The 11,124-nt window shown below is 54.9% G+C and overlaps 1 protein-coding gene across 1 annotated transcript; it reads right to left on the bottom strand.

Annotated features, from left to right (window-relative positions):
- Positions 1-3,425: 3,425 nt before the first annotated feature.
- Positions 3,426-10,459, bottom strand: MFAP2 (microfibril associated protein 2). The gene is made up of 9 exons (XM_062013024.1): positions 10,371-10,459; positions 6,539-6,629; positions 5,506-5,592; positions 5,057-5,083; positions 4,865-4,951; positions 4,633-4,674; positions 4,337-4,424; positions 4,137-4,210; positions 3,426-3,859 (listed from the first exon to the last, which is right to left on the bottom strand). The coding sequence occupies exons 2-9, from the start codon at positions 6,573-6,575 to the stop codon at positions 3,756-3,758; spliced, it is 546 nt and encodes a 181-aa protein (XP_061869008.1). The 5' UTR covers positions 6,576-6,629; positions 10,371-10,459; the 3' UTR covers positions 3,426-3,755.
- Between the last annotated feature and the right edge of the window lie 665 nt (positions 10,460-11,124).

Here is an 11,124-nt window from a genome sequence, read left to right as displayed (position 1 = left end):
CAGCCCAGAGGGGTTTTTTTGGGGGGTGGGGGTGTGGGTGTGGCATTTGGGCTGTGCATTGGGATATCAGGAGTGATTTGGGTCTAATAATAATAATAAACAACAATAATATAGTAATAAAGAGCAAATAGCAAAGAATAAATACTGAACATTCAGCACCCAAGCCCTTGGGGCTGGAAAATATAAGGAGTGCAGCCAATGTGAAGGAGAGACAAGCTATGGAGCTGTGTATGAGAGAACTGGAGATGGTAGAAGAGCTCCAGGCTCTTGAGAGAGCTGCATGTTGTAAGGGAAGCACAGCCTATAGAGGTGAGAGCTGCACCCTGGGTACAGGTGTACACCTTATGCTGAGGATACACCACATAGAGCTGCACACTAAAGGGGAGTGTGCACAATGTAGAGAGCTGCATGTTCCAGAAGAGAGTACACATGAGATGAGAACAGGACACTATATACAGAGATCAAACTATAGGAGAGATCAGACTATGTATAAGAGATCTCACAGATATATAAGAGAGAAGCCCACACTATGTAAGAGTTCTCTCTGCTGTATATGTGAGATCTCCCCACTATGTGAGACAGGAGAACTGTCCATTCTAGGAGTTCTCCACACTATATGAGAGATCTCCATGCTATAGGAGAGAACTGGCCACTCTATAAGAGCTCTCCACACTCTATGTGAGAGCTCCACATCATATAAGCCATCTCCACACTAGATGGGAGCTCCACACTCTATGGGTTGCACCCTCTAGAAGAGCACTGCATGCTCTGTAAGAACTCCCCACTAGGAGCTGCATGCTGTGGGAGAGCTGCATGATACAGAAAAGAGCTGGCTGCTGTACACACTGTATGAGAGCTGCATGGGATGGAAGAGAACTGCTCCCTGGAGGGATGACATGCTGTATAAGAGAACTGCACACTATGTAAGTGCATCCTATATGAGCTACATGCCATAGGGGAGAACTATATGTGTGCTGCACACTATACAAGAGCTGCATGCTAAATATGAGCTACATGCTGTATGAAACCTGCACACTATATGGGAGCCACACACTGTATACAAGCTACTCACTACATACAGCAGCCACATGTCACATACAGGATCTACATGCTATATACACAGGAGCCACACACTATAGACATGAGCTACCAGCTGTAGCTGGGAGCCAGACACTATATATGGGATCTAGGTGCTATATATACAAGAGCCACACTCTGTACAGGAGCCACATGCTGTATACAAGTTCCACACACTATCTATGGGATCTATATGCTATATATACAAGAGCCACACACTGTATACACCATCTATGTGCTATATATACAAGAGCCACGTTATCCAGGAGCCACACACTATATGGGATCTATATGCTATATATACAAGAGCCACACTCCCTGTACAGGAGCCACATGCTATATACAGGTGCCACACACTATATACAGGAGCCACATGCTATATATACATACACATATGAGGCACACACTCTGTATGGGAGCTATGTGCTATATACAGGAGCTCAGTGCTATATCCAAGTGCCACACACTATATGTGAGAGCTACACACTGTATACAAGTGCCACACATTGTGTACAGGATCTGTGTGCTCTATATACAAGTGCCACATGCTATATCCAAGTGCCACACTCTATAGGAGAGCCACACACTCTGTATGAGCTGCTATGTACAGGAGCCACACTATATATTATATAGAGAGCCACATGCTCTATGTGAGACCTGCACACTGTACAAGAGCTTCACACTCTGTATGAATCACACACTATACATGAGGCTACTCCAATTAACTGTAAGAGCCTTGCAGCCAAACTCCTACAGCCCACACCATTGTGTACACATCCAACCCCACCCTCCTTTCTATAGGGGAACCTGAACACCTAAAAGCATGGCAGGACCCCAGCAGACACCCACCTTCCCCCCCATTCCATAGGGGCACCAGCCAACACTCCAAAAGCAAACCCCAAATCCCCAGCATTTGCTGGAAGAGACTCAGAAATGAGCCCTAAACAAATGAGAAACCTCCCCCCAAAATCAGACAGTGTCACTTAATGAGCACAAAGTCTTCCCCAAAGCAGAAAATTCCCCCCAAAATACAAAAATTCCCCTCAAGGCAGAAAAGTCCTCCCCCAAAATCAGAAAATCCCCCTCACAATCCTCCCCCAACTAGACATTCACCCCCCAAAGTCGTAACAGTCTCCCACAACCCCCCAAAATCCCACCAGATTCAAAATTCTCCCCCTAAAACAAAAAATCCCCCTCTTAAATCACAAATCCCTCCCTCAAATCAGCAAATCCCTCCCTCAAATCAAATCCTCTGCCCCCACATCACCAGTTTCCCCTCCAGTTCCCCTCCAAATCACCAATTCCCCCCCAAATTCCCCCCAAATCACCAGTTTCCCCCCAATTCCCCCTCAAATCACCAATTTCCCCCCAATTCCCCACAAATCACCAATTTCCCCCCCAATTCCCCCCCAAATCACCAATTTCCCCCTGAAATCACCAATTTCCCTCCAGTTCCCCCTAAACCATCAAATTTCCCTCCCAAAAATCACCAATTTCCCACCAATTCCCCTCCAAATGACCAATTTCCCCCCCAATTCACCAGTTTCCCCTCCAATTCCCCCCAAATCACCAGTTTCCCCTCCATTTCCCCCCCATATCAGCCATTTCCCCCTGAAATAACCCAGTTTCCCCCCAAATCACCAATTTCCCCCTGAAATCACACAATTTCCCCCCCAGTTCCCCTCCAAATCACCAATTTCCCCCTGAAATCACCAATTTCCCTCCAGTTCTCCCTAAACCATCACATTTCCCTCCCAAAATGACCAGTTTCCCCCCAATTCTCGCCCAAATCACCAGTTTCCCCCTGAAATAACCTAATTCCCCCCCCAAATCACCAATTTCCCCCCCATTTTCCCCCAAATCACCCAATTTCCCCCCCAATTCCCCCCCAAATCACCAGTTTCCCCCTGAAATCACCCAATTTTCCCCCAATTCCCCCTGAAATCACCCAGTTTTCCCCCAATTCCCCCAAATCACTGATTTCCCCCCAATTCCCCCCAAATCACCAATTTCCCCCCCAATTCCCCCCAAATCACCAATTTCCCCCTGAAATCACCCAATTCCCCCCCCAAATCACCAATATCCCCCTGAAATCACCTAATTTCCCCCCCAATTCCCCCCCAAATCACCAATTTCCCCCTGAAATCACCCAATTCCCCCCCCAAATCACCAATATCCCCCTGAAATCACCTAATTTCCCCCCCAAATCACCCAGTTTCCCCCAAATCACCAATTTCCCCCTGAAACCACCCAATTTCCCCTCCAATTCCCCCCCAAATCACCAATTTCCACCCCCCAAACCAGGACACCTCCCCTCAAAATAAAGGAGCCAGGAGCCTCAGTGACCCTTACACTTTATCTCTCGGATACTCTATGTAGAATCTGGGGGGGTGGGGCCCCCCCTTACAATAGAATAAACAAAAGCAATAAAAATAATAACACCCCCCCTTTTGTTTTTCCCTCTTTTAATTGTGAGGTGCATCAAAAGCCAGACCTTGCTTGGGTTTCATGCCCTTTGATGCACAGTTGCTTTAGCACCATGGTGAGGATGTGGGAGAGGCAAGTGGGAAAGTTGAAGGGGAGGGGGGGTGTCTCCAGAGGGATGGTGGGTGAAATATTTGGGGGGTGTGTGTGTGTGTAGGGGGGGTGGGTTGGGGTTGTCCCTCACCCCTCCCGTCTCAGCAGCCACCGCAGCTACGGGCGCAGGAGGTGCCAAGGGTTTGGCAGAGCCCACTTGTAGCCATCACCCCGCACTTGGAGAACTTGTCCCGACAAAGATCAGCTGTGGGGAGAGTGGGAGAGGGTGTGTGGATGCTGGGAAAATAGAAAGAGAGGCCAAAGCAACGAGGGGACCCTCCCCCCCCCCCCCCAATTCCCAAACTGGGACATCATGATGCTGCAAGGAGCTGGCTGAGTGATGCTGCTGCAGAGTGATGCCTTTAAACAGCTTTACACACTAGGATTCTCTTTCAACCTCCCTCTCCCACCAGGAAAAGGGGTGACCAGGATGGGGCTGACCCTAATTTGGGGTGTCCCCCTCCCCCTGCCACCCCTCTCACCTCGCAGCAGCTCCTCGTGGGCGCACACGGTGCGGACACAGATCTCTTTGTTGATGACGTAAACCCGGCGCAGGCTGGGTGGGAAGGAGGAGAGCAAGTGAGCTTCTGGGTTAGTCTCAAAGCACAAAAGGGTCCCTACATTTTTTAGGTGGAGGGAGGGGGGGGTCAGGGAAGGTTTCCCCCTTCCTTCCCCAGCTCACCTGTAAAAGCAGATCTCGTTCAGGCACTGCTTGCAGGGCTTGTGCACGGAGTAGAGCCTGGTGCAGGGGTATTGCTCCTCCCGGCAGTCTGCAAGGGGAAAAGGCTGCTGGTTTCTCATGGAGGGGCTGGAAAATTCATGCTGGGGGGCTAGGAAAAGCCATGGCAGTGCTGGTAAATCCGTGAAGGGGAAAGCTGATGCCTCAGGGATGGGCTTTGTATCTACTCGCCACCTTCTCCCTGCTCCACATCCTGACCTCAGCTGGGCTAAAAGGGTGAGGTGGGGGGAGGTACTCACCGAGGGGTCCTGGCTCCGTGGGCTCAGTCTCAGGGGCAGCAGCTGCAGGGAGGATGAAGGGAGAGGAAATTTAGGGCTGGAGCAATAGTATCTCACTGCCCTTTCTTGGGTTTTAGGGCTGGAGCATCCTGATGCTGCTCCAAAGAGTGGGGAGGGACAAAAATGGGTGCAGGGGGAGGTGAAAAGGGCTGAAGACCCCCAGGTGGGGAGGGGGGTGGTGGCTGACACCCACCTGGGGTTGGGGCTGGCACAATTTCCTGCTGGGATTGCTGCTGGGACTGGAACCGAAACTGCTCCTCAGGGGCACGAGGGGTGGCATCTGCAAAGAGAGAGGCAGTGCAGGCAGTACCCCAAAAACACACCCTCCCCCTGCCCCCTCAAAACCTGCCCCCCCTTCCCCCCAAGCCACAGGGGATCCACTTACCACTGTAGTCATAGTAATCCTGAATTTCTATGGGAATAAAACAGAAATCAGAGGCTGAGGATGGGGGGGCTGAACTGTACAAGGGAGAGAAATCACCCCACTGGGGCTCAGGCTTGGCAAAGAGCTCCCCAAAATCTAACAGCTGGTCTGAGTGATGGGGAAAACACCCTCCAGCCAGGAATGAACCTGGGCAACATCCCATATTAAGCTGAAGTTTGAAGCTGGGTAAATAATTGGGAGCATGAGGAAGGGGAAAGGAGAGGCACGTGTGGAAGGGGGGAGATGGGGAGGTGATGGGAGGCAGCTGGAAATGGGGAGAAGAGAAAGGATGGAGCAAAGAGTGCTGAGGCAGGAACAGGTATTTGGTCAGAGACAGTAAAAAGAAAGGGGGGAAATAAAAGAGGGGGAGAGGTGTGGGTGAAGCCTCTCCCCAGTTCAGGCTGCTCTACCTGATTGCTGGTCGTACTGGGAATATTGTACCGGCTCGGGGTAGGTGATGCCTTCAAACCTGCTGTACTGGCCCTGGACCAGGAGCACTGCTGGGGAGACAGAGGCAGGGGGACAAGCATCACCAGGAGAGGCACAGCCACCCTCAGCCTGGCAATTCAGGGTTCCTGCTCTGCCTCCACCACTCCAGCTTTGTGTCATACCCCTAAAAATCGTGCCATCATTGCCCTCAGGGCCCAGAGGAGAGGAGGGAGAGGAGAGTGGGATGCTGCTCTATGTTATCCAAGGACTGATTCCTGATCCCACAACCCCACCCTGGAAAAGGGACCAACACCCAGCTGCCCCCAGGGATGCTCCCAACACCCTGGGGCACCCCCTGCCCCCCTGGCAGCCCCCCTGGCAGCTCATCCTGCCACAGACCCAGGGGAGCACGTGGGGTTCCAACAGCCCTGTGCCATCAGTCGATGCCATCACTCAGGATGCTCTGGGGGGGGCTGGAACTGGGTCACCCCCATCCCTGGGCCATTCCTCCATACCCCACGGTCACCCTGTGCCCCTCCAGCTGCTGCATCCTCACGAGAGGCAGCACCATGAGCAAAGCAGCACTGGGAAACAACCCTGGGAAGGGACTTTTCTGCCCCTTTCCCCATTCCATGGGCTCCCTCAGCTTCTTCTGCTTAATATTTTCCATCTGTCCTCTCTCCTTTGAGCTGCCTGAGCCCAGAGTTTTCCTGGCTCCAGGCTCCCAGCTCTGTAGCCTCCCTCCTGCTTTCCATCCCACCTTTGCCAGACCCCCCTGGGGGGGTGGGTTACAAATGTAAGTTTTTCTGGCTGTCATCCTGGCCCTGAGGTGCCAATTTTGTGCCACCCCATGGTGCCACTTTGATGTCCCCAAAGCAGAGACCCACTTAGTGCCAGACCCCTTCATGACGTGATGCATAGATGGGTGCAGGCACCCAAACACCACTGGGGGGTTGGGGAGTGGCTGGCTGCTGGGGTCTAACCTTGGGGACCCCTGAGGAGGGGGGCACTCACCTGGCAGACACAGCAAGAAGAGCCCCACAGCTCTCATCCTGACAGCAGTGATGGAGGAGCAGGGCAGGGGCTGGGATGCAGCTGGAGGGGTCTGGAGGGAGAGGAAGAAAACAGAGGGGTCAGAGACTCCCAGACCCCTCCATTCCCCAGCTCCTACCCCTTCTCCACTCCCAGCACGATGCCTCAGGGGCTCAAACCCCCCCAAGAACAACCCCAAACGCTACAGACTAAGGAACTTCCCCCAAAAGAAAAGGCAGAGCAGGCTTCCAGCCCTGACCACACACCCCCAGGGGGACTGCAAGGACCAAGCCTCAGCAGGACGTGTGTGGGGGGTGAGAGATGCCAGAAGGGCTGAGTCACCGCCGTGGGGGATACACAGAGACCCCCCCGCGCTGAGATCCCGGCTGGGAGCTCTTGATAGAGGTTTGCAGCCCTTAAACCAAAGGCTGAGGGCTTCTCTGGGAGGGGGAGTCCCGTGGCTGCCGGGGGATGCTGCGTTTGTTCGAGCATCCCCTTCAGTCCCAGGGCTTGGGGAGATTGATTTGGGGAGGGGGGTGAAAAAAGCAGCAAGGGCAACATTTCCCACGCTGGCTTTTGGCAGCTTCGGGCTCTGGCGGCTCCCCGGAGCTTCCCAAGCAGCGATTCGCAAGTCCAGCGGCTGCTTTGCCCGGCCAGGAGCCGGGTCCCGTCCCCGCCACCCCCCGGCTGCCCCAGGGAAAGGGGGGAGGTGAGAAATCCTCCCCCCGCGCTCCCCAAAACTCCTTCGAGATGCAACCGAGCAGCGTTCGGCTGCCGGGGGTGAAGCACGGGGTGGGGGTTCCCGGTATGGAGGGATGCTGTGCCCCCTCCTGGCAGCACCGGCGGGGAAACTGAGGCACGGCTGGAGACAAGGGGAAGCTGTTGGCTTCTTGCCCCTGCTGAGGGGAGACATCAGCCCCCCCCCCCCCCAGGCTGGGAGGCAGCGATGCACCCACCCATGGGTGCCCCAAGCACCCCAGCACGCCTGGGCACAGCTTCAGCACAGCACAGCACGGTTCCTGATGGGTTTAAGACCATGGTGGGGTCAACAGGACTGACTGCACCATCACCAGGGCATGGCAATGTCCAGAGACCATGTCCTCACCATCACCAAAGCACAGCACCTTCTAGGGACCACATCCTGCATCAGCCCTGTGGTGTTGCACCTTAGAGCCAGATCAGCACAGTGCAACGTCTTCTAGGGCCTCATCCTGCACCACCAGCAAAGTGTAGCAGCTTCTAGGGACCACAACGTGTGTCATCCCCATGGTGTTGTACCTGGTAGCCACCATCTCAGGTGTAGCATCCTCTAGGGACCTTGTTCTGTACCATCACCAAAGTGTAGCACCTCCTTAGGGACCATATCCTGCACCATCACCAGAGCACAGAGTCTCCTAAGGGCCATGTCCTGCACCATCACCAGGGCACAGAGTCTCCTAAGGGCCATGTCCTGCACCATCACCAGAGCACAGAGTCTCCTAAGGGCCATGTCCTGCACCACCACCAGAGCACAGAGTCTCCTAAGGACCATGTCCTGCACCATCACCAGAGCACAGAGTCTCCTAAGGACCATGTCCTGCACCATCACCAGAGCACAGAATCTCCTAAGGACCATGTCCTGCACCATCACCAGAGCACAGAGTCTCCTAAGGACCATGTCCTGCACCATCACCAGAGCACAGAGTCTCCTAAGGACCGTGTCCTGCACCATCACCAGGGCACAGATTCTCCTAAGGACCATGTCCTGCACCATCACCAGAGCACAGAGTCTCCTAAGGACCGTGTCCTGCACCATCACCAGGGCACAGAGTCTCCTAAGGACCATGTCCTGCACCATCACCAGGGCACAGAGTCTCCTAAGGACCATGTCCTGCACCATCTCCCTGGTGTTGCACCTCCCTAGTCCCCTGTGCTCAAGATGACCAAAGCATAGCCCCTTGTAGGGACAATGTTCTGCACCATCCCCACCTTCTGGACACCTTGTCCTCACCATCACCAGTGTAGTACCTGGCCACCACATCCTCAAGATCACCCATCCCAACCATCCCTTTGCACCATCACCATCTTCCAGGTGCCACAGCCTCCTCCATCCCCACGCTTGCAGGTACTGGAGATGCTGACACCTGACTTCCAGCCCCCTCCCAGCTGTGGGAAAGGCAGGAAGCAGATCCCTCCCTGAGCTGGGGTTGGATGTCCAGCCTCAGGGGATGGGCACAGTTTAGTGATGCCAAATGAAGTGCCCAGCAGTGCTTCATCCCTAATCCACATCTGCACCTTGGTGGGACCCGTGTCCCTGGGACCTCCATCTGCTTCCCACTGCAAAGGAAGCCCCAGACATGGGTTTAACCCAGGCTCAACGTGTCCTGGGATTAAAGGGATTGTGTGGGGATGAGGGAGATCCAGGTGTGGGATGGTTGGCCCTTGGCAGAGGTTTCTGGAGCTGTAGCAGTTGCTGGAAGACCTCAGCCTTGGGAAAGCAGTTGGAACACGGGAGCTACGGGGGATCTGGAGGGGTTGGGGCTACCTCAGGGTGGCACAAAAGGGCTGTAGATACCCATCTGGTTCTCCAGATGCCTGGGGCAGAGCTGCAGGGCACATGGTGCCCACCTCAGGAGGCACCACACGCTCAGCTCCCATCGCTGCAGCAAGCCCAGGGCCACGCAGCTGGGGCTGTCTTACCCTGGCAGCCTCTTTGTTTTTACCCCAAGGCTTCTCTCGAGGTCTGACTCCCCCTGCATTTCCCCCTCCGCCTGCTCCACCAGGGAGCTGCTGGAGCTCGCTCGCAGGGTTTGGCCGGGACCGGGGACAGCCAGGTCACGTCTCTCCCCCGACGGCAGCGCCAACGTCGCGTCCCGCCGCGGGGACGAGCCCATCGCTCCCCAGCCCCGCAAACGAGCCACGGGGAAGCCTCCACCCTCCTCCCTCCCCACCTGGGGCTTTTCCTCCCCGCCAGGGTCCCGCACCCCAAACGCGGCCGCTGCGGGGTCCGGCGGCTCCGGCCGCGCCAGATGTTTTTGCAACTGCACATCTGGGAACAATCAACCCCGAAGAAAGAACACCACAGTCTCTCCCTTTCATTCTGCTAAACCCCACCTTCCCCCAGCCGTTCCCCCTTCCCCCAGCTATTTCTCTCCCCCTCTTTTTCTTTCCTTTTCCCCTTTTCCTTTCTCTTCTTTCTCTTTTTTCCCCCCTTCCCAGCTCTGCAGTTGCCAGGGAGGGAGAGAACAAAGGCAATAGGGAAGGATTCACATTTTTGTTTTGGCCCTCGACCAAAGGTAAAGAATAAAATCAAGAAACCTTCTTTCCTCTCCCCCTTCTTTCCCTTTTCTCCTCGGTTTCACACATCCCCCTTTCCCCAGGGTCCCCCCCCGAGGAGCCAAAAGAAAGAGAAAGACTAAAACATCCCTTTTTCTACAGGATGGGGAAGGAAGAAAGAAGGTTCCTTCAGACTTTAGCATAGTTTTAGACTCTTTGAAGTGGTTCAAAATGTACTACAGCAGCTGTCAGGCTCTAAAGATGGGGGTCTCCCACTCCTTCCCTCCCCCTCCCCCCCCCCCACGGGACCCCCGGCTCTTCAGCACCCCAAAAATCAAGCAGCTTCTCGTTTTAGGCGATTCAAAAAGCTTGTTGCAAACTCGCCTGCCCCGACTGAGAGTTTTTCAAGCGACTTTGCAAAGCCCCAGAGATGAGGTTTCAGCCCCATCCCCTGCTGGGGGGGGCGAGGGGAAGGGGAGAGAGGGGTTCCCCAGCATCCCTGCCTGCTGCAGAGAGGGGTGGGATGGGGAGCGGGGGGTCCCTCTCGCCTGGTCCTTACCGTTTTGGCTGTTAGTGCTGCTGCTGCCCTTGCCCCAACACCGCCTTGGTGTGTTCTCTCTCTGCTTTCCAAAAAGAAACCACCACAACCCTCCCGAAACGAGAGTTGCAAAGGGAAAAGAAACCAACCCACCCCCAAAAAAAAACCTCCTACCTCCAACGTGGGGGATCCGCTGGGTCCTAATGCCACACCTGAGCCCGGCCCGGCCTCCTCCCAAAATGCTGCTTGCTGAGGGGGGGAAGGATAACAATAGTAACGCAATAAAATAGCGAGCAGCCACTGCAGAGTCAGGGTTGGAGTTTGGTGAGGTTTGGGTGGGTTTTTATTCCAGCTGGATGGGGCTTGAGGAGTGAGGTGGGGGCTGTGTGCAGTGCTGAGCACCCTTGGTGAGGTTTGGGCTGTGGGTTGTGCTGCTGGAGGGTGAGAGGAAAGGATTCTGTCAGGGTATTGCTCTGTGATGTCGGATAAACCCCCCTAAAATTGGGGATCTTGGGATCTCAGTGGCTCCCTCCTGCTTCCAAGCCGCCCATCAGGGCTGCATCCAGCCCCCAGCAGCACACTTAAAGCTTTACCTCAGGATGGCGGGAGAACAAAGTGGAAAAGTCCCTCTTTCTCCCCCTCCCCTTAGTTTTTCCCCTCCCAGGCTGAGGGTGCTGGAGCTGATCTGCAGCCCCTGCTCAGCAGCAGAGCCAGCCTGGCTGACCGTGGGGCCCTCTTTCCCCCGGCTCGCTGGCGGCTTTCCGGCTGCCTCCTG

The sequence above is a fragment of the Colius striatus genome, chromosome 21 (genome assembly GCF_028858725.1).
Source record: "Colius striatus isolate bColStr4 chromosome 21, bColStr4.1.hap1, whole genome shotgun sequence".
NCBI lineage: Eukaryota > Metazoa > Chordata > Aves > Coliiformes > Coliidae > Colius > Colius striatus.
Note: the sequence above shows the minus strand (reverse complement) of the source record. Positions and strands in the feature narration are given on the sequence as shown.